Here is a 24,186-nt window from a genome sequence, read left to right on the forward strand (position 1 = left end):
CTTTGCAAAGTTTAAATAACCTCATAATAACCCTGCAAAGTAGGTAGTGTAATCACTATTATTCTAGGTTTACAGATAAAGAAACAGGCTCAAAGCAGTCCAGTGACATATAAATTCAGGCAATTCCCAAGTGTCAGAATAAACCACATATTTGAATGCCTTTCTTTCACTTCGCAGTTAATTTACCAAAATACACAAGTGCGTTTTTCATCAACAGCCAGCCTACACTAAGTATTTTTTAGAATGTTATTAATAAGAAACATGGCTGACTTGCTTGTTATCCTGCCACAATCAGAATATAACCACTACCAATTACTATGGGGATGTAAAATACCTTTTGGGATTCTTTATACATCTGAAAGGTGGGCATGGATTTGACTTGACAAGAACTGGCCACCTCCTAGGAAAAAGGAAAAAAAAATGGTGGATGTCAATCACTAACTTACATCCCCTCTATCTATAACAAGGCATCCTATGCTTCGGATTACTCTTTTTTTTTTTTTTTTTGCAGGGCAATGAGGGTTAAGCGACTTGCCCAGGGTCACACAGCTAGTAAATGTCAAGTGTCTGAGGCCACATTTGAACTCAGGTTCTCCTGAATCCAGTGCCGGTGCTTTATCCACTGTGCCACCTAGCTGCCCCCGCTTCAGATTACTCTTAATGTATCATATTGTACTGAATGCCCTGAAGTAACCATGAATTACTGCCCATAGGGATAGAAGACATTGTGTCCCATTGTATGACTTGAACTCATATCTTTTGACAGGAAGTAGGACACTGTGACAGACTTTCCTGTCCTCCAGGAATTCCTCGCAGCTTGACAACCAAGAAACTGCTGTTCATGTCTTAATGCTTCAGGCATCCACCAAGCTGTCTTTCCACATGACAGGGTTAACATTTCAAGAAGCAACTAGGAGGGGAGACAGAGAGTTCTATTCTTTCCAACCTTGTAAGGGTTTTCTGAGATATACTTTATGTAGCCTAGAAATTAGTCAGAGGTGAGAAAAAATTTAAGATTCCTTTAGAACACACACAAGTTAGATAATAATAGCTGATATTCATTGAACTTGTATATTTTCTCACTTGACCCTGGCCACTACCCTGTGAGGTAAGTAGCACAATTGTTCTTATCCTTCCTCATTTTATAGTTGTGCAAAACTGAGGCTCAGAGATTTCCTTGAGCCAATACAATTTGAACAGTTATGATGGATGGAGTACAGACTCAACATTTTACATAAGAATGACCAATCTGTTTACTTGAAAAGGAAAACTAATGCTATTAAGAGTTACAGGTGGGGGGCAGCTAGGTGGCGCAGTGGATAAAGCACCGGCCCTGAATTCAGGAGTTCCTGAGTTCAAATCCGGCCTCAGACACTTGACACTTACTAGCTGTGTGACCCTGGGCAAGTCACTTAACCCTCATTGCCCCGCAAAAAATTAAAAAAAAAAAATTAAAAAAAAAAAAAGAGTTACAGGTGGGGCAGCTAGGTGGTACAGTGGATAAAGCACCCGCCCTGGATTCAGGAGGACCTGAGTTCAAATCTGACCTCAGACACTTGACACTTACTAGCTGTGTGACCCTGGGCAAGTCACTTAACCCCCATTGCCCCACAAAACCCCCCCCCCCCAAAACCCTAAGAGTTACAGATTTATGTTGGTTCAAAAACTGAACAGAAATGTGGGACTTTTTAACTTAAATCTCATTCTAATTACAAACTTAATGAGATGTCCTTTCTTGTATTCTTTTTTTTTTTTGAGGCAATTTTGGGGTTAAGTGACTTGCCCAGAGTCACACAGCTAGTGTCAAGTGTCTGTGGCCAGATTTGAACTCAGGTGAGTTCTCCTTTCTTCGGGGAGAGAACAAACCTAAGTTTATGTTCAGAAGAGTTAAAAAAATAATTAATAGGGACAGCTAGGTGGTGTGGTGGATAGAGAACTGACCCTGGAGTCAGGAGTACCTGAGTTCAAATTTGGCCTTAGATACTTATTAGTTGTGTGACCCAGGGCAAGTCACTTAACTCCAATTGCCTCCAAGAAAAGCACAATAAAGCCAAAATAAACAAATAAATAAATTACTAGAAATGCTCAGTGTAGTGGAATAAGAAAGCTGGCCTCAAAGGCAAGAAGGCAGTCTTCTTGGGGTATGTGGGGTTATGTGGTATAACATGAAAATTGATAGGGAATTGGGTCCTAATAATTGAGGGAGGCAGGCAGGTAGGTGGCACAGTGGATAAAGCACTGGCCTTGGATTTAGGAGGACCTGAGTTCAAATCCGGTTTCAGACACTTAACACTTACTAGCTGTGTGACCCTGGGTAAGTCACTTAACCCCAATTGCCTCACCAAAAAAATAAAAGTTAAAAAAAACAAAACCCTAATAATTGAGGGGATTAGGAGGCAACCTCATGACCTGAGACTTAGAAGGAAGCTGGGGATTTTAAGAGAAGTTTGTGCTAAGGAGGAGAGGAGTACAGTCCAAGGAAGCAGTACAGGCCCAATGTAGAAGATGGAACGCCCAGTACAGGCGATAGCTCTCAGGTGTAGGGACCAATTTTTTTTTTTTTGCAGGGCAATGAGGGTTAAGTGACTTGCCCAGGGTCACACAGCTAGTAAGTGTCAAGTGTCTAAGGCCAGATGATGTGAGGTGTCAGCACCATGGTGATGGCTACAACTAATAGGTGGAGGATCATGCTGTTTGTGGAGGTGCTAACCTGAGTCCTAGGCCAGTGCGAGTTTGGGGGAGGGGTAAATTCTAGCCAAAAGATGGGGTCATAAAAACCTCAAATAATTCTATACACAGGTAAGCTCGACTGGAATGGGGAGTGTATGAAGTGGGGCATGGGGGTGGGGGTGGGAGGGAGATGTCATGAAAAATGCTAGGTAGAAGCCAGATTGTGTACGGCTTCAAATGCCAGGCTGAGAAGTTTATATTTTTTCCTAGAGGCAATGGAAAGATTGATTTGAAGATTTTTTTGAATGGGGCAGTGACATTGTCAGATTTTTTATGAATATCAATTTGGCAGTGTTAAATGAATATATGCATCACCTGGATTTGATGGAGGTACCTTATTATCTGAACATATTTTTTATGAAACCCTGGGTTAATAGGAGCAAAAAAACCCCAAAACCCTACCTTGTGACTTCTTTTCCCTCAGGATAGTAAGTCCCTATCTTATGGTAACATCTGGGCATCCTTATCCTTGTCAAATCCTTTTTTGGAATCCTGTAGTCTTATCATGATGCTTCTGTATTCCCTCCATACTTGTTATAACTGAAATTGTTAAACTGCTTTTGGCTTCTGGGTTGATTTCTGTATCATACAATTGAAACTGACAACACCCTGTAATCAATAGACTAAATCCATATAAACCCTCAGAAATGGGGAGTCCCTGAAGCTTCTGTCTTAGGAGGGAAGTCTCCACGTGATCATGTTGGGTTATCTTTCTTCTTGGGACAAAATATTAAATTGATATTATGTCTTTTTCTGTCTGTCTCTGACCTGTTTCTATGAGGACAGGTATCATATTCTTTAATTTAGTTAGTAGGCAAGGGGCAGCTAGTTGGCACAGTGGATAAAGCACCGGCCTGGGATTCAGGAGGACCTGAGTTCAAATCTGCCCTCAAACACTTGACACTTACTAGTTGTGTGACCCTGGACAAGTCACTTAACCCTCATTGACCCCCACAAAAAAAATAGTAGGCTATATTATATTATCATTTCTCTGATCTATTTATTAATTTTGTAGGAGAGATTAAACATTATTTCTCTGATCTGTTTGTAGGAGACAGGTAGATACAAAATCTATATTTTAATATTTGACAGCAGCTATAGCTCGATCAATCGATAAGCATTTATTACTCGGTCAGTTAACAAGCATTTGTTTAGTGCCTACTTTGTGCCAAACACTGTTCTAAGTCTTAGGGATACAAAGAAGGGCAAAAACCTCCCCACCAAAAAACCACCCCACAGTCCTTTGCTTGCAAGGAGGTCACACTCGAATTGGGGAGACAAACAGGTTATATGAAGGATAAATTGGAAGTTATATATATATATTTTTTTAATTAATTTTTTTTTTTTTGGTGAGGCAATTGGGGTTAAGTGACTTGCCCAGGGTCCCACAGCTGGTATGTGTCAAGTGTCTGAGACCAGATTTGAACTCATGTCCTCCTGCCTTCAGGGCCAGTGCTCTATCCACTGCGCCACCTAGCTGCCCCCTAAATTGGAAGTTATAAACAGAGGGAAGGCACTAGAATTAAGAGGGGTTGAGAAAGATTTTTTGGAGAATGTAGGATTTTACAGCAGAATGGTCCTAGAGGGCAGGGATGATTTCTTTTGTTTGTATTTGTAACCTTTGTGCCTAACAAAAAATGTTCTCGAATTGAATTGAATCTTCATCATGTTAGGAATGGCAGACATTAAACCAAATAATTTCAGTGGAAGAGAATATGTGGGGTTTCACTCAAATGGCCAAAGGAATGCTGATAGAAGTTCAGGCTGAATGTATAGTATTTGATTTGGCTGACTCCGAAGAAAATTAGGTATTTCCAGTCAATGGTTGGCATCAATGCAAGAAGCCTGAAACATGATAATCCTTTTGCATCCTAACCAGTTGTGTTAGTGACTTTTAGAGACTCCAGTGGTCTCACAACCTCAGTTAATGAATGAGTCACAGACTATGAGTCAGCATACTTTCACAAAATGTACCTGGTTCGTTCATTTTGATTAGAAAAATTCACTGTAAATGACTGATCAAAAAATTTCCCAGCTAAAATTAGTGAATATAAAGAAGTATATTTGTAAAGACATTATGCATCACTGAAATTTCTTCATGGTTCTCTAATATTACATTTTTGGTGAGAAGAATTGGAAAAAAAGTTAAAGAATTTTCAAAAACATCTTCAAAATCATATAAAGTAAATACTTACTCTCCTCTTCCCTTTATCCCCTTTCTTTCCCCTGATCCCCCCATAGGGCAGGAAGTGGTAAAAAATATTTCTGTCTCTTTTGGAATGTCCTAGGATTTAAAGCATGGAAGTCTAATAAATAGTAAAATAGGAGGCAGCATGGCCTAGTGGATAGCGATCTGGCCTTAGAACTAGGAAGATCTGGGGCAAAGTCCTTTCTATGACACATAGAGTCAACTGTGTAACTCTGGGCAAGTAACTTGACCTCCTGGCACTCTTAGGCAACTCAGTAAGACTATCTGTTGCTGAGAAGATGCCAACCTTCCTACACAAAGGGGGTGAAAAAGGCCCCTATCCTTATAGAGTGCAGCCTATACCCAAGCACTACATGGAGTTTTCATTACAGTTTGATAATGAATGAACAAATACATTTCCATTGCAATTAAAACTAATTACTAACCGAACTCCCTTCCCACAGGGAAATGTGTTTAATCTAGTTAGATTAGTAACTAGTAATTAGGGTGTTTAGGAGAAGTGAATGGGGTTGGGGCAAAGACATAAGAACTATCTTCAAGAATCTGAAGGGTTTTCTTTTTTTTTTTTTTAATTGCAGGGCAATGAGGGTTAAGTGACTTGCCCAGGGTCACACAGCTAGTAAGTGTCAAGTGTCTGAGACCGGATTTGAACTCAGGTCTTCCTGAATCCAGGGCCAGTGTTGAAGGGCTTTCAAGAATAGGGATGTGACCTTTCTGTTTGACCACCGTGGGCAGGCCTATGAACAACAGGTACAAGTTACAAGGAGGGAAATTCAGGCTGAACAATGGGGGGGGGGAGAGAAATAATTTCCTAACAAAACTTGAAAATGTCCAAAAGTATAACAGGTCAATTTGGGAGAGGTCACCCTCTTCTCCCCGCTAGAGGTCTTCAAGCAAAAGATAGATTACTACTTCGTGATTATGTGTAGAAGGGACACTTTCTTTTTTTCATTGAGTTGGTGCTCTCAATTCTGAGATTCTGCAGTGTACAATATGTAAGGCTGGGTATTCAGTGCACATTATGGCTGGACATTATTCTGGGAGAGGGGGTGGGGGTTAAACATCTTACCGCTGCAGCATCCACATCCACATTGGCAAATACTACATTTTCATATCGCATAGCCATTTCCTTAAAAATAAAATGGAAGAATCCATAATTAGTACACTATAAGTTTACATTAACAAGTGTCAGAGGTTTTTTTGTTTTTTTTGTTTTTGTTTTTTTTGCAGGGCAATGGGGGTTAAGTGACTTGCCCAGGGTCACACAGCTAGTAAAGTGTCAAGTGTCTGAGGCCAGATTTGAACTCAGGAACTCCTGAATCCAGGGCTGGTGCTTTATCCACTGCGCCACCTAGCCGCCTCCTAAGTGTCAGAGGTTTTAACAGGGGCTTTTTAACAGAAATCAATCAAATGATCAAAGAATCAATTAATAGTCAATAAGCATTTATTAAGCACCTGAATGTGCCATAGATCTCTTTACAATGTTGTCCTTTGAACCTATTGTCTCTACTACTACTTTTGATAATTTGCCATATAAAAACATTTGCTATATTAAAAACATCTGCCATAAACCTTACATTGTGGTATGGTTGTATCATATTAGGATGTCTTGCTTCTCCAATGAGATTAAAAGGTTTCAGGTCACATACTATGTATTAGATGGTGTATACCTCATGACATCTAACTCAACACTAGGTGTCCAATCCCACAGCTGCTTTGGTGCAGCCTGGCAAGGAGGGACCCCTACCTTTACTGCTGTGAAGAAAAGCACAGAGCTTTGAGAGGTACAGACTGAATCAGGCAAGCAGTCAGCTCATCCACACACTTCTTGATCTAGTATTGACTTCTCCAGCTTGAAATTGCTGTTTCTGTACCCAGTTTCATATTTTCCATTCAATCCCTTGAGTTTTTGGCTCCCACCTAACCTTTGATTTATGCTTGGGAAGACTTTATGTCAGATCTTCTCCTTCTTTTCCTAATTTAGTATTTCCAACACCTTGACAACTGCCCTAATCAATAGGGCAATAAACCCTAATCTCTTCTCCCCCACCCTCCAAACCCTCCTCTCTCTTACTAGACACAGCAAGTGCTAAATCAATATGTGTCAAATTGAATGATGGGGTCCTGTTTCCTTGATAAATAAATTGGGATAATATTGGCATCTGTTTTCTTTCTTCTTATGTTTTAATGTTTTTTTTTTCCACATTGTTGTCACTTCCTTCTATTCTACCCTCCCTGCCCCAACACACAGATCCAGAACCTTACCCTGTAATAAAGTTAAGCCAAATACACCATGGGCATGTTGACCATGTTCTGCTTCTATGATCTACCACCTCCCTATGAGGGGAGGGGACTCTATTTCATCATTAGTCCTCTAGAATAATGAATAGCCATTACATCATGAATCTGAATTTGATGTCATTGAGTATTTTCTTTATATTATTGTGTGTTCTATATATTGTATATGTTGTTTCCTTAGTCCTACTTACTTCAGTCTGTACTAGTTTAGGGGCAGCTAGGTGGCGCAGTGGATAGAGCACTGGCCCTGGAGTCAGGAGGACCTGAGTTCAAACGGATTTGAACTTTAGACACTTAACACTTACTAGCTGTATGACCCTGGGCAAGTCACTTAACCCCAATTGCCTCACCAAAAAACCAAAACAACAACAACAAAACCCCAAACTCTGTATTAGTTTATACGTGTTTCTAAATTTATTCAAATTCCTCATATTCATTATTTATTAAGGTACAACAATAGTCTAAGACATTCATAAATCATAATTTATTTCAGCCAGTTCCCAATCACTGGGCACCTGATTTGCATCTGGGTTTTTTGTTTTGTTTTGTTTTGTTTTGTTTTGCTAACACAAAAGCTTCTCACATCTTTCAAAGATTTTCAGGGTCTGAAAGATAATATGTTTTTTGGTTTATGATAGGTCTTACTATGTAAATTGACCTTTTAATGTTTTAAAAAAAAAACACCCTCTTCCAACTTAATGTGAACTTATGTGCTTGCAGCTGAGCCCTGCCCATCTGAAGCAACTTTCTAAAACTATTGTTTAAGTGGCTGCTGATGGGTAGAGATCACTACGAGGTGAGGCAGGAGGGGGAAGGAAAAACTGAAAAAAATCTTCTAGGATAAGGGTTAACCTATGTAATCAATACAGGTTAAAACACCAATATAATGAAGTGTTAACTTTCCAAAGTGTTAACTTCCTCTTCCTTGATAGATACCATATTAATTACATTATAAATGATATTATCCTTAAAAAATACTTTAAAATGATCTCATTGTGGACAAATTACTATTGAGAAAGCAAGTACAGTATCAAGGTTGGCATCATTTGTTCAATAATTCACAGGAAAGCAGGGAAAATGCACCATCCAATCTCTCATGCCTAGGGGCCTTGAATAATAGGGTTGCAGCATATTTAGGGGAATAGAATTCACATCATGGTCAATAGGATAGATGGGAAATGCTTTTTAAAAATTAAACAGAAGAGGCTGGCTTTCTGACAAGGTACATTCAGTTCCTACTAAGTTCAATTAAAAATGTCAAATTGAATCAGTGAGCACTTAAGATCCTGGGACCTAGCCAATATAGGGTTTTTTTTTTCTTTTTTTTCCTTGAGAAATCATCTACCAAGATTCATATGTCATGAAGGAAATACTGTCCATTAAACGTTTCTTCTTTTGATCAACACCCATTATTGGAAGACACAGAAATAAATGTACACGAGAGTGAGGCTTCATCAACCTGGACTGTTCTGTCAAGTGTTGCTCCTCAGTCTCTCAGTAGCTACAGCAAGAGCCTCAGAGGAGTGTCTCTTCTATTTAAAATGCGTGGTTTCTCAGCAACCTAGCAAGGACATCTGTGGCACCTATCTACAGGGCCCTAAGTAGAACAAATGGTTGTGTTTGTTGTTGTTGTTTTTTTAAATAACTATTGTTGCACAATGTCTTGCTTTATACATTGACATAAACCATCTTTCTGTTCTCTCCCATCACAACCAGCCTAATTCAGGCAACTCGTCATTGAGACTAATATTTTTTCATCACTATTTTCTGTTTCTTATATCACCATATTTATCCCAACTTTCCCTTCCTCTCCCAAAGAACCATCTCAAGTAACAAATGGTTTTGTTTGTTTGTTTGCTTTTTGGTGAGGCAATTGGATTTAAGTGACTTGCCCAGGGTCACGTAGCTAGTAAGTGTCAAGCATCTGAGGCCGAATTTGAACTCAGGTTCTCCCGAATCCAGGGCCAGTACTCTATCCACTGTGCCACCTAGCTGTCCCATAGATGTTTTTTTTAGAGAAAAAAAAAAGTCAGCACAACTGATTGATAAATTGAAAAAGTCTGAAAACATGTGCAATGTGTAACACCTGCAGACCTCCCATATCCATGAAGGGATAAGTTGGGAACAATATTCTTTTTTTAAAAATATCTATTTTAATTATTTTTCCAATTACATGTAAAGATATTTTTTCTGAGTTCCAGATTTTTCTCCTACCCTCCCTTCCTTCCCCACTCTGGAGGACAGCAAGCAATTTGATATGGGTTATACATTACAATCCTGTTAAACCTATTTCCATATTAGGAACAATATTCTTTTAAGTGGTTTTTCCTGCATTCATCCTCTGGTCTAATCCTCTACACAGCTACCAAATCATATTCCTAGAGCACAGCTCTGATGAGGTCACTCTCCTACTCAAGAAGATTCTGTGGTTCCCTATTTATTGTTTCTCTTTGGCATTTAAAGCCCTTCACAGCCAGGCTCCAGACTATCCTTCCAGGAAGATCAACACATTTCATTTCAAGCTGTTGAATTTTTTCTCATGACTTTCCTGCATCACTCTCATTTCTCTTTCCATTTTTTCCTCTACCTCGCTGACTTTATCTTCAAAGTCCTTTTTTAGTGTCTCTATGGCCTGAAACTAATACATATTTTTCTTGGAAACTTTGGATGTAGGAGCTTTGACGTTGCTATCCTCTTCTGAGGGTGCACCTCGATCTTTCTTGTCACTAAAGAAACTTTCTATGGTTCTCAGCTTTCTCTGCTTGCTCATCTTGCCCATCTTTTACTTGACTTTTAACTCCTTCTTAACATGGGGCCCTGCTTCTAGGCTACACTGTCCAAGCTTCAGGGGATCTAGGTGATACGATTTAAGGAGGGGCAGGTTCTTCACTTGCCTAGCCTATGCTCTGGTCTGTAAATAACCTCAGGACAACTTGCTAATTAAACAGGTAACAAAATTTTGTTTACTGTGGTTGTTAGCTCTGATGAGCCTGTGTCCCTCCCTGACCTGGGCCTCCCGCTGCTAAAGATTTCTTCCTGGTTTCCCAATGGGGTAGGACAGCTGAATTCCTCCTCAGCTCTGTGGTAAAAAGTTTTAACAGTCGGTTAGTGATAATGGAGAGACACCAGTTTTTTTAAGGACCACCCTTTCAGGGAAGAGAACAATGGCATGAGCTACGCACACCAGTCCGCCTGCTATGCATGCCAGACTGCCTGCTACGCACTCGACTTCCAGGGTGCGAGCTTAAAAGGCAAGGAGAGAACGGAATTGGGATCTTTTTCCTGCTCTGCTGGTCTCCTGACTGCGCTGCACAGACAGACACTGACTGGAGTTCGACTCAGCCCGGCTCGCGGTTAGCAGCACGCACTTGACTCGGTCTCTCTCTCCCCCCAAAGGTGGCCTTGGGCTTTTGGTGAGTTTTATATGGAATATAGACTAAGCTTAGACTTAAGACTATTTGTTTTGTATTTCTACTTTCCTATCCCTCTAATCAACATCACCTGGTAACTACCACACAATAAAGCTCTAACTAGAAAACCAGAAGCTTCTTCCATTTACTAGTCTGGGAGATAAATTAAGGGAAAGGTTAAAGAGGGGAGATTTATGATCTAATATCCAATTTTAAATCTCACAGCTCCCATAGACACCCCTATATTTCCCACCCTGGGCAGCCGTTCACCAGCCGTTCACCTCTCACCAGACCATGAGCTTAGTTTCAGAAGATGCTGGCGTTGCACCTGATTTGGAGGCTCAGATGTAAGTTTTTCCGACACAGCCTGCCTGGGGCTGGATCTGTGTTGGTGGGACCTGGGGTTAAACTCACCCCCTCCTGCCAAACTTCTAAGCCATCTTTGGCTGGAAAAATAATCTCAGCCCTTCCGTCTGTGGGTTCTGCTGCTACAGAGGTTGTCTTATGGCTGTGTTTAGAGTTTTTTGGAGTAATTGTGTCAGGAGCTCTGAGCATTTACTGCCTTTCCTCCACCATCTTGTCTCTACCCCAAAACATTCCTTTTCATGAAGCTTACATTCCAATCATACTGGCATAAGAGCTAGCCAGTTCATGGGATTTTATCTCCTACCAATATGCCCTTACATAGGCTAGGTGCTCCCTGCCTGAAGTGTTCTGTCTTTTCATTTGCCTCTTGGAATCCCTGTCTTCCATAGAGTTTCTTTCTTTTCTTTTTGGCAGGGCAATGAAGTTTAAGTGACTTGCTCAGGGTCACACAGCTAGTAAGTGCCAAGTGTCTGAGGTTGGATTTGAACTCAGGTCCTCCTGAATCCAGGTCTGGTGCTCTATCCACTGTACCACCTAGCTGCTCCATTCCATAGAGTTTCAACTCAGGGGTCATCTCCTATAAGAAGCTTTCCTAATTCTACTTGTGTTAGTGCCTCCCTTCTAAATTATTTATTTTGCATATAATTTGAATCTAACTATATATTTACATATTGTATGCCCTCAGTAGCTTGTAAACCTTCAAGGGAAAGGCATCGTTGAGGTTTAGCCAGAATCTCTAGAGCAGAGACTGGTCTAGATGACAGTGTAAGGCAGTCAATAGGAGGGGAAATTTTTCCTTGAAGAACCCAAACAACTAGGAATAGCTGTTCTATTCTAATTTTTTTTTTTGGTGGGGCAGTGAGGGTTAAGTGACTTGCCCAGGGTCACACAGCTAATAAGTGTCAAGTGTCTGAGGCCGGATTTGAACTCAGGTCCTCCTGAATTGAGGGCCAGTGCTTTATCCACTGTGTCACCTAGCCGCCCCCATAAATCTTTTTTCTCCAGGGAGCAAATAGGCTATTGTGCCACTCCTAAATTTTTACACTCTTCTTTCCAAGTCAGCAGCTTTTAATCTTTTAAAAAGTATATTTTGATAACTGTATTTCAATATAATCAATTCCCTTTGTAATCCTCTTTATTCTGTTTTATATATTTAAAAAAGATTATTCTGAGGAGTCCACAGGCTTCATCAGACTGTCAAAATGGCCCTTTGAGACAAAAAATAGGTTAAGAACTCTCACTCTCCTGGGACTATTGGGGAGGATACAGTTGCTTCTCAGGTTACATTCCAAATCAATTACTCCTTTTTTGTCCTCCCCACCCCAGCTTCTTTTTCATTACCCTTTTTATGAAGATCAAGGGTGGTAGAGCATTTCTCTAAAGAAGGCATCTGATCTGAAAAAGGGCTTGTGAAATCCAACTTTCCCCAGAGGCAGCGGCTGGTTTCTGTGCATTAACTTTCCCTGTTAACACACCATAAAGCACAGTTGTTCCTAATGGGGAAAAGCAGTTCTTTTAGCTTTCTGAATTCACTGTATGGCTTGGCTCAATCACACACTTTCTCACAAACTCATGGAAAATGAAGCTGCAGTGAGCCTGACCCTTTGGAGATATTGTATTTATGTTCTAGGAATCATGTTACATCACAGATGTCTCTCTAAAACCAGTTCTGCAACCAAGGAACCCACAGCTGAAAGTAGAGAGTGACTTGCCAGTCAGCACGTCTTCCTGATATGATATAGAATCTTAGGGCAGGTAAGGCTCTTGAAAAGTCCTTTAGGAAATTATCTTTTAAAAAATTTTTTTGTACCCTTATCAGCAAAAATTTGGGGGGGGGTGTACCCCCAAATATGTATATTTATGTTATATACAGTACAATTATATATTATGTATATTATATTAAATATAATATAGTTAATCTATTATGTACATTATATTAAAAATATAGAATGATATGGATAGAGAACTAGAAAGATCCCGGTTCAGGTCCTGTCTCTGACATATCTGGGTAACTGTGTGACCTTGAATAAGCCGCAACCTCTCAGTGTTCTAGGCAGTTCTCTTGTTTTTTTGTTGTTTTTTTTTTTAGTGAGGCAATTGGGGTTAAGTGACTTGCCCAGGGTCACACAGCTAGTAAGTGATAAGTGTCTGAGGCCGGATTTGAACTCAGGTACTCCTGAATCCAGGGTCTGTGCTTTACCCACTGCACCACCTAGCTGCCCCTATGCATTATTATTTTTTTTTTTTTTTAGCGAGGCGATTGGGGTTAAGTGACTTGCCCAGAGTCACACAGCTAGTAAGTGTTAAGTGTCTGAGGCCAGATTTGAACTCAGGTCCTCCTGACTCCAGGGCCGGTGCTCTATCCACTGTGCCACCTAGTTGCCCCCTAATATACAGTCTTAAGAGAACTGCCGGGCAGCTAGGTGGCACAGTGGATAGAGCATTGGCCCTGGAGTGTGTGTGTGTGTGTGTGTGTGTGCACGCACATGGAGAAGATGCATGGAAGGATTGAAGCCTGAGGGAAATTCTACTAGTAAATTTCCATCTTCCGGGGGTGTGTGTGTGTGTGTGTGTGTGTGTGTGTGTGTGTGTGTGCACGCACATGGAGAAGATGCATGGAAGGATTGAAGCCTGGCCTGTCAACTGTCAGATCTCAGGGCTGGAGAGTGGCTTTTTCAGGTGCAGAGAAGGGAGAGACCCAGGGGAGATGACATGATGTCCTAGTTTCCTGGAGGTGGATGGTCTTTGTTTCTCTCCAAGCTGTCTGATGGATTTGTTTGGATATTGGGAGCAGGGTTGCTGATTTGAGAGGTTGGTGACACAAGCTCCGGGTTCTCTGGAAGCAGCAGGGGTGGCGCTGGCTGTGGCATCAGAAGCTGCAGCTTCAATAGCCACTCCTTCCTCTCCTCTTTGGCTAGATGCTGCTGCTCTGTTGGCCTGTCGGTTAATCCCGTATCTGCTCTGCTTAGCCTCTGCCCGCTGCAGGGCTTGGTCAGCTGCCAGCAACCTCCCTCATTCTATGGGTGGGGGAGGTGCCATGAGGAATCTGTATCCTCAGGAGGCGTGTCCCCCTCCGGGGCCACCCTGGCTTTGGGGGATCATGGAGGACTCCTGGGTGGTTGGACCCATTTTATACCACGTTGTGAAGCATATTCATCCCTGAGAGTGAGGCCCAGGAAAGGAAATAATACAACTCAAAAGAAAAGATGCAAAGAAAAAAAAAAGGCAAAGTAACTTTATCTCCTGGGCGCCCAGGTTAATGACTCCCAGGAAGGTAAGGTTTGCCAATTTCCATTGCTTCCTGGGCCCGACCAGGAGTTTTAGCAGTTTGCTTCCTAGCTCTCCTGGGGGTGGAGTGTAGTATGTGTGGGAACCCTACCCTGTCCCAGCCCCTTCCTAGGGTGAGGCCCTGGAGGGTCTTAGCTCTAGGGAAAGCAGGGTCTGTCATTGTTAGAGTTCATGGTTCCTGGGTGAGGATGGTATGCAGAGCCTTGGCCATGGGACATACAAGGAGTGTTTTGCTGAAATGGGGATGGGGGAGGGAGGACAAGGATGGGTGGGGACTTTCCTACCAGCCTCTTTGCTTAGGGAGAAGTGTTTAGGGCTGGCCGACCTCCTATCACAGGGGCAGGTAAAGGAGAACGGTGGTGAGGCAGCAGCTGCAAGTTTGCTCTCCTCAGTTCTAATATTTTCTTCATGCACACGCACGGATCACTCTCTGGTCTCCATGCACCCTACTTTGGAGTGAAAGCTTGACCCATAAGAAGAGACACAAGGATTCACCTTCCTTTTTTCTTTTCTAGGGTCAGGGTGAGAGTTGAGGGGTCACTGGACTTTGGACATCATGGACATGAGACACCACATATACCCTCTGGTTTGGTCAATGTGTTGGTTAATTTTATTCAACTACTTTTTCCTCTTTTGTAATCTTTGTTATAAGGGAGGGATATATTTGCACATGAAAATGATTTAAAAAAACCACACAACCCAAAGGTTTCAATACTTTTTTTTTTAAGGTCATCTGGTCTATCCTTCTATCTTCAGGGAAGATCACTCAAATTTTTCTCAAGGGAAGGGTATGAAACCTAACTTTAACAATCTCCAGAAAAGGAAATTCCAGTCCTCCACCTCTTTATGACCTTTGTCTGTAGATCAGTCTAATATTTTATGCATTTCTTTTGGGGTCTGCTAAAAGCTTATTCCAATTTGAAGGGAAGGGAGAATAAATTCATCAGTCCATGTGGTATCTTTACACCTTGGATTTCTTTGCCGAAGTTTTCATTGAAAAGCAGCAACATTAAATTTGGAATTATCTACCCCCACTCCCATCAAAGTGTCTAAAATACCCCCAAAGTGACATGGCCTTTGACCCAGCTATCTAACACAGGAATACACAGCCAAGGAGCTCAAATGAAGAAAAAAGTGCCAAACCTCAAAATATTTCTAGCAGCTCTTAAAGACCTGGAAACAAAGATAGATGCCTATCTATTGGGGAACAGCTAAACAAATTGTGGCACATTAATGAAATTTGTGCCATAAGAAATATAAAAAATGAATTCAGAGATGTATGGGAAGACATATGAATTGATACAGAGTAAAGTAAGCAGACTCAGGAAATCTATTTTATATATATATGGAATACAACAAAGTACTAGGAAAGAACCACAACAAAAAAAGATTACATTTTGTGTCATTATAATCAAATTTTGCCTCACAACAGAATTTAGAAAATGCGCCTCTTTTCCTTTTTTGCAGAAGTGGGCAACTATGAGTATGGAATATTGATTATGCTATCAGACTCATCAGTAAGTTTTGCTGAACTTTTTTCTCTTCCTTTTAAATTTTCTTGATAAGAAATGACTTGTTGAGTAGGAGAGGTATATTTGGGAATGAATGTGAAATAAAAAAAGTTAGTAAAAAATTATATATATATATATTTTAGTGAGGCCATTGGGGTTAAGTGACATGCCCAGGGTTACACAGCTAGTAAGTGTTAAGTGTCTGAGGCTGGATTTGAACTCGGGTACTTCTGACTCCAGGGCTGGTGCTCTATCCACTGTGCCATCTAGCTGCCCCTAAAACAACAAACTTTTTATTGATGTCATTTTGGGGGGGGCAGGGCAATGAGGGTTAAGTGACTTGCCCAAGGTCACTCAGCTAGTAAGTGTCAAGTGTCTGAGGCCGGATCGGAACTCAGGTCCCCCTGAATCCAGGGCCAGTGCTTTATCCACTGCACCATCTAGCTGCCCCCCCAAAATAATATAATTTTTTTTTAAAAGGAATTAATAAAAAAGGAAAAACAACTTTAACTCCTGGGTATCTGGATTAATCACCTCTTATCTTAACTTGGAACATGGTGTATTTAACTCAGTTCTAATGATCAGAAAACCAACAAGGGTTTCTCAAGCATAGTTCTAGGTGCCAGGCACTGTTCTGGGTGCATAAGCATATAAGACAAAAATGAATGTCACTGCCCTTGGAGAGCTTATATTCCAATAGCTGAGGTGCTGCAGAAAAAACAGGTCCATAGCAATACACATTTTTCAAATGTCCATCTTTCAAGAGTGGCAAGGAAACATATTAAAGTTCTTTAAATCTCCTTGAAGAATTTAGGAAAGGGGGCAGCTGGGTGGTGCAGTGCATAAAGTGATGGTCCTGCATTCAGGAAGACCTAAGTTCAAATCTGGCTTCAGACACTTGACACTTATTAGCTGTGTGTCATTTAACCCTCATTGTCCCGCAAAAAAAAAAAAAAGAATTTAGAAGAGAAGTTGGTTATACTTACATGAACAACAGGGCCAATTCTTTTGCATGGACCACACCATTTTGCTGAGAAGTCAACGACAACAAGTTTGGAACCAGCACTCTTCAGAAAGTTCTCAAATTCACTCTGAAACAAGCACAAGAACGAGAAAATGTGTTTAGTAACTATGCATGAGTCAAAGAATCAGGGAGCTAGAGGAAAGGACCTTGGTTATTGTATTGTTTCAGTCGTGTCTGATTCTGTGTGACCCCATTTGGGACTTTCTTGGCAAAGATACTGGTTACTAGTTTGCCATTTCTCTCTCCAGCTCATTTTTACAGATGAGGAAACTGAGGCAAACAAAGTTAAGTGACTTGCCCAGGGTCACAGAGCTAGTAAGTGTCTGAGGCCAGATTTTAAGTCAGGAAGATAAATCCTGACTCCAAACGTGGTGCTCTATCCATTGTACCACCTAGCTTCCATCAGGAGAAAGACCTTTTACGAATGAGGAAACTGAGGCCTACAAAGTAATATGGCTTGCCTAGTATCATACAGATAGAGAACTCATATAATTTTTGTACCTGTTATCTTCCTCCATAAGATGTAAAAAGCCTAACATAAAGTGTCTGGAACATAGTAGGGGCCTAATAAATGCTTATCGATAGCAGAATGGGGCCTAAAAGCTGTCTCCTTATTCCTACTGGAGTGCACTATCAATTGTATAACATTGCCATAATTTTGCAGAGAGGATTAAAATAACATTTTTTTTCTTCTAAAATTTTCACTGGTTTCCCCCTTGTGTGTCAAATGTACCAGCTACCCATGCATTACAGAGATCTAAAAGAGAACAGAGCTAATGCTTTGGGTCATTTATGTATTTATTTTTCATACTATCATGTAAATGGTAGTTAATAAAATTCATGAATTTGAGCATTTTCCCAGGATGTAAACTTGAAGAGGTGTTTTAAAAAACATCTACTAAAGTCCAATTAACTCCCTTTGATTGGCATTCCTAATTAATAAATTCCCTTTGCTACAGTAGAAGACAGGTTTCCTTAACTTTGATGTGTTTTGCATAGATCCAGGGGACAAAAGGCCCTAACTCTTCCTAACAAGGATGCCTAGACTGACAATCAATTAAATCATCTATGTAATTTCCCAAAGAAATCAGAAAAATATGAAACTGAAGAAACAGGTAAAAACCAGAAGCAACAACCCTCTGTTTCCTACTTCCTAGAGCAGAAGCCAATTATCTTTCAGAGATAGTATTCAAAACATTCATTCATTTACTTTTTCATGGTGGTTACTGGCAAATTAGGTCTCACAGTGGACAGACGAATAGAGAGTACCAGGCCTGCAGTCAGGAAGACTCATCTTTCTGACTTCAAATCTGACCCCTGATGCTTGCTTAGCTGTGTGACCCTGAGCAAGTCACTTAACCCTGTTTGCTTCGGTTTCATCATCTGTAAAATGAGCTAGAGAAGGAAATTGCAAACCACTTTAGCATCTTTGCTAAGAAAATACCTAACGTGGTCATGAAGAGTCAGACATGACTGAACAACAACAACTATCCCTTGAAGTGGAAGAGGTAGAGATCATTGGAAAAATATTTGTCATCAACATCATAAGGAGATGATTTTTAGAATCTTGGGTTACTCTTTTTTTTTTTTTTAAGTGAGTCAATGGGGGTTAAGTGACTTGCCCAGGGTCACACAGCTACTAAGTATCAAGGGTCTGAGGCTGGATTTGAACTCAGGTACTCCTGACTCCAGGGCCAGTGCTCTATCCACTGCACCACCTACCTGCCCCGCTCTTGGGTTACTCTTAGTAAAGAGAGGCAACAGTAGAGACTAGGATTTTGAAAATAGATCTTTAGTGTTTGCACCAAAAGTTGAGGTTTGTCAATAAAATTTGAAAAATATCTATTATGGGTGAGGAGAGGCAGTATGTTATAGCGGATAGAGGACCAACCTCAGAGTTGTGAAGACCTAAGTTTAAGTTCCAACTCTAATTATATAAGCCCTTTATATGCATTATCTCATTTGATCCTCACAGTAGCTCTCCTAAGTCAGTACTATAGATGTTATTATTGCCATTTGAAACTGAGACTAAGAAAAGTAATGTGGCTTTTTGAGGTACCTTGGTCTAGATTTGAAATTAGGTCTTTGTGACTCCAAGTCTAAGGCTATACCCATAATGCCATAAGAAATACTAGCTGAGTGGGCAAAGGCTAGTCATTTAACCTCTCAGTGGTTCAGGCAACTCTCCAAAGCTATAATTTACAGATGAATGTCTAATCTGCACAGATGAAGGGATTTTCCAAACTGGGAGTTCTCACATATCAGTGAAATCACAGATCCAGACTACCCCCCTCCAAAAATTTTTTTAAATGTGAGAAATAGCAAAAAGTAGGCATGAAATACACACTGTCTCAAAGAGCTTACATGTTAATTAGAGATGGAAATGGGGGGAGTTTGAGGATGATGATGGTGGTGGTCGTGGTAAGAGGAAAGATATATACCAATAACCATAAAAGATCTAGGAAAAGTGCTTTGAGAAATTTGAAGGTAAAGGGATCATTTTTAGTGGGGGAAACAAAAGCAAGATTTAACAATCTCAGTCTTGCCTTAAACCTTGAACTAGTGATCAGTGGGTTATGAATTTGACACAGTAGGAACTTGGATAAAAATAAAAAGAAGAAAACAAAATTACTATTGGGTAATTTACCTGTGGATGCTTTTCATGGAAAGCAATTCTTCTGGACAGTCTATCAAAAAATATTTGTATAGTGGAAAAAATACAGAGGACCATTGTTTGAATGTTGCTGAATATTGTTCAATGTTTGACGCTCATTACCTGTGTGACCTTGGGCAGGTCACTTAAAACACCCTGGGCCTCAGTTTCTTTATTAGTAAAAGGAGACAGTTGGATTAGATGGTTTCTGAGGTCCCTGTCAGCTCTAGTTTCTATGATTCTATGATACTCTGCTCTTGGCTACATAACAGCTTTGAAAAGGCATTCAATTCATTTTAACAGATATTTGAGGGCCTACTATGTGGAAGGCCCTGTGTTATACATTTCCATGAGAATCACTGACTATTGCACTAGGAAACCATCCTTACGCCTATCAAATGTCTTTCTCTTTTCTCTTCTGCAGGTCACTCAAAGTAAAGGTCTTTAAGAAACAGCTGCTCAAACCAAATACTTACCATGTTTTTAATGCTCTGCATAATGAATGCCTAGGGAGACAAAGTGCAGGCTAAGTTTGCTCAGTACTTCCAACACCAGCAATTGTATGTTCCTTGTTAAATAGTCAGGCTTGAGGTTTCTGTGACATCACCACCTACGTCATCTTAGAACCTAGAACTTCAGTGGGCTCTGGATCCATTTTCCTGTTTTGCTGTGACTTGGCCAAGTGGGGCTCACTGAGGGTTTCTATTTCAGGTTTTCTGAAGGCTTCAGCTTCAGCCTAGCTAATCTGCCTGACCAACATTCTTAAAACCTTCCTATGTTCTGGGGGAGAGAATGAATAAAAGTGAGAAAATGTTTCACATCTCATGGGATTCTTTTTACAGTTGAAAAACATGCCCCAAAGTCATAATTACAGTATGTAATAAGATTTCTGTGGTATTATGACTCAAACATAGACCTTCTGTAGAAGGAATCTCAATATTTTACTCAGTGTTTTAACAAAAAAGGGAAATAATTGCCCTGATAGTGTTTTTGATTTCTCAGAACTCACTGAATGTTAGAGAAATATGAAAGGAAGCTAACTTTTTTCTGATTATGATAAGATTTTCTGTAGATACTAGACAATATAGTTGGAATGTATTTGGCTCAGAACTCTGAAATTCTGAACTTTGGCTCCAAAAAGCATGAAGGTATTTTTAAAATTTGTGACCGTCCAGAAGAAACCCCTTTGCCCTTAATGAGAACTCTACTAATGTCTTTTGATTGCTTTGTTCATAACCTTGGGATAATATTCTCTCCTATTCAAACCAAAAGATCCTATTTTAATTTCCAGGACTAGTTTTTCTCTACACTGAAATGCTTTTAGCCTAAAATTCAGCCATAACACCAAAATCACTCTTTGTTGGTTTTTGTTGTTGTGGTGGTTTTTAAAATTTTTTTTGCAGGGCAATTGGGGTTAAGTGACTTGCCAAGGGTCACACAGCTAGTGTTAAGTGTCTGAGGCTGGATTTGAACTCAGGTCCTCCTGAATCCAGGGCCGGTGTTCTATCCACTTCACCACCTAGCTGCCCCCCAAATCACTCTTTATTACTACTCACTATGACCTCCTCTCACACTCTATTTGTTTGGGAGATTCTGAGATGTGAATCTTGGTTCTCCCACATCATTTGAGACTAGTCAAGATTCATTCTCAGATAAAGCAGATTGACTAATTTGATGAGGGAAAGGGAGAAGTTCTGCGTGATTCCCAGGTTGCAAATCTGGGTGATTGGAAAATGATGGTGCCCTCAAATGGAGACAGGAGAACTTGGAGGTGGGTAGGTTGGGGGAGGCAGGGTGGGGGTGGGGGTGGGGGTGGATAATTGCTTCTCTGTTGCTCATGCATTCATTTCCAGAACAGTAGTTCATCCTTTGCAGCTTCAGACTACTGGTCACAGATGACCCCTTCTTTCTCTTCATCACCCAATTACCAACTTAGGTTAGGCCTTCATCACTTTTCTCCTAGATCATTAAAACACCTTTCTAATTGGTATCCCTCTCTCAAAACCTTTCAGTCCATCTTACCTAATTTTCCTTAAGCACGGATTTGACCATGTGATTGTCCTATTCAATCAATTCCATGATCTTTTTGTCTCGAGGATAAACAATAAATTCTTGTTTCACGTTGAAAACATTATACAACCTGGCCCCAAATGATTTTCCCAGCCTCATTGCTTCTCCTCTGGCAGCATGTGATGCAGCCAAACTGGTCTTCTCTTTGTTCCCTACACAGGATACTATCTTTCATCTCTGTACCTTTGAACCAACTTCCATATGCCTGGAAAACACTAACCTCCAAGAGCCTCTCTCTTCCTCTATGATGCTTCTCAGGCACCATCTTTTGCATAGGCCTTTCCTGATTGCCCCAGCTACTAGTACACCGCCTCTTAAACCACATCGTATTTTGTCCCTTTTATTTTATTCACTTTATATTTGTGCTGCAAGTGTTTTTATATATAACTAAAACATAAGCTATTGTAAGTAGGGACTGTTTCAGTCTTTGTACTTATCTCCCTAGCACCTAGTACAGTTTATAGGCACACAGTAGGCACTCAATAAATACTCATTATTATCAGAAATTTCTAAAAAGCTCTTCTATTGTCATGTCAGAAGAAAAGTTAATTTATAATTAAATCATGAGGGAACCTTATGTGGTGGGGGTTTTTTTGTTTGTTTTTTGGTAATTCACAGCATATTTGGGGCTTTATCACAGTGACATTTGGTTGAAAGTTATTCTTTTGAGCATTCAGATTCATTGACCATAGAATATTTAACCTGTACATCTAGTGCTCCTATTTGACATCTCCTTCTCTTTGCTGCCAAACTTACCCATGCTGTAGTCATTTCAGTGATTACTTTCTAGTGTTGTTACTTAAGATAGGCCAGGGGAGGTACCAGCCAGGCTTTAGTGAAGCCCCAGTCAAGTCAGACCCACTTGCTAGTGAAAAGTCTGAGACAATGATAGGCCTTAAGTGAAGCTGGTGATTGATTAATAATAGGGTTTTCTCAGGCTTGGAGCAAATAACGGAGGGTGGGGACAGAGAACATTTGATTTTAAAAGGAGATTAGGTAGTCTTGGCAAACCTAGGAAAGTTGCAAAATGCTCCCATTATCAAAGTGCTGTACGTTCTAAGGCTTGCAAATCAAGATGAGGTCCTCAGCTGGGCATTCAAAGTCCAAGGGCCAGCAGGGAGGAGGGCAGGCCGACCCAAAGGCAAGGTTACCCTTCAGAAGAGATAGATACAACCTGGGTAACTAATGAAGGAAATAGAAACAAATTGGTGTGAGTAGAAAAAAGGCAGCTTTAAACTCATAGTAAAGGACAAGCAGTCATTAGAGCTGCCTAAGTCACTTAACCCTGTTTGCCTCAGTTTCCTCATCTGTAAAATGAGCAGGAGAAGGAAATGGCAAACCACTCCAGTATCTATGCCAAGAAAACCCCAAATGGAATCACAGAGTCAGATACCACTGAAATGACTGAACAAGAGTAAAATGGGATGCTGTAATCTACACTGCTGTCAGTGTGTAACTAGTTATACCTTTGCTGATGGAAACACACTAGAAATGCACTTCTCGATGCAAGCAAGCAAACTTAATGAGTTAAAGGATGCAAAGAATACCCTATAAGAACAAACCTTAACCTGGCCTCTTAGAGCTTCCTTTAAGCATACTTCATATAGGACTGACTGTTTCTTTTTCTTTTCTTTTTTTTTTTTTTTGGTGAGGCAATTGGGGTTAAGTGACTTGCCCAGGGTCACACAGCTAGTGTTAAATGTCTGAGGCCGGATTCGAACTCAGGTATTCCTGAATCCAGGGCCGGTGCTCTATCCACTGTGCCATCTAGCTGCCCCTAGGACTGACTGTTTGCCCAGCTGAAGGTCAGAAGCCAAGTGCCCTCTGGGATGGTCCACTGGCAAATCCTAGTCAACCAATCATCCATGCCCTCTAGGGAACACTGACTTCGTCTTTCAAGTGTGGTGAGAACAGCAGCCAGCCCTCATCATGCCCTAGGAATGGCTTGGGTTCTCAGGCAGGTTTTTCTACTTTTCACTATGGGGGTTCCTATGTTGCTTAACAAACCCTTTGATTGATAGTTTTCTTCAAAATAGCTGATAAAGTTGTTTATAATATTTTTTTGGTTGGTGGTTTGTTTTATCATAGGGTCAACACATATTTATCAGTTGTTTAAGAACACACATGTGTGGCTTACTAGGTCATACCACACAGGTGCTTTATTTTATTACCTAAAAACAACTTAAAACACATGCTTAAAAAGAGAATCAGTTATGGTAGGTTGATGATCTTAAGGTAATAGAACTTATTCTAACTATGCTAAGTTGACAAATGCGTTCCTACTCTCTTATTAAGGTACTCAAGCTAATTATCACTATTTCACCTTTAGAAGGCAGTGGGTTGGGGGCAGCTAGGTGGTACAGTGGATAAAGCACTGGGCCTGGATTCAGGACGACCTGAGTTCAAATCCAGTCTCAGACACTTGATACTTACTAGATGTGTGACCCTGGGCAAGTCACTTAACCCTTGTTGCTCTCCCCATCTCCCAAATAAGAAGGCAATGGGTTCCTCCTCATTAGAGGTCTTTAAGTAGATGCTGGATAACCATTCTTCACAGATACAAGTATGAGTAGAGCTAAGTGACCTGTAGAGTGAAAAATGCATTGGTTGGAGAACCAGAACATTTG

At 40.6% G+C, this 24,186-nt stretch overlaps 1 protein-coding gene across 1 annotated transcript; it reads right to left on the reverse strand.

Moving 5' to 3' along the window:
* Positions 1-277: 277 nt before the first annotated feature.
* On the reverse strand, positions 278-19,986 carry LOC122751994 (thioredoxin domain-containing protein 8-like). The gene is made up of 4 exons (XM_043999265.1): positions 19,966-19,986; positions 16,799-16,903; positions 6,009-6,068; positions 278-400 (listed from the first exon to the last, which is right to left on the reverse strand). Exons 1-4 carry the CDS (start codon positions 19,984-19,986, stop codon positions 278-280), a joined length of 309 nt encoding a protein of 102 aa, XP_043855200.1.
* Between the last annotated feature and the right edge of the window lie 4,200 nt (positions 19,987-24,186).

Source organism: Dromiciops gliroides, chromosome 1 (genome assembly GCF_019393635.1).
Source record: "Dromiciops gliroides isolate mDroGli1 chromosome 1, mDroGli1.pri, whole genome shotgun sequence".
Taxonomy (NCBI): domain Eukaryota; kingdom Metazoa; phylum Chordata; class Mammalia; order Microbiotheria; family Microbiotheriidae; genus Dromiciops; species Dromiciops gliroides.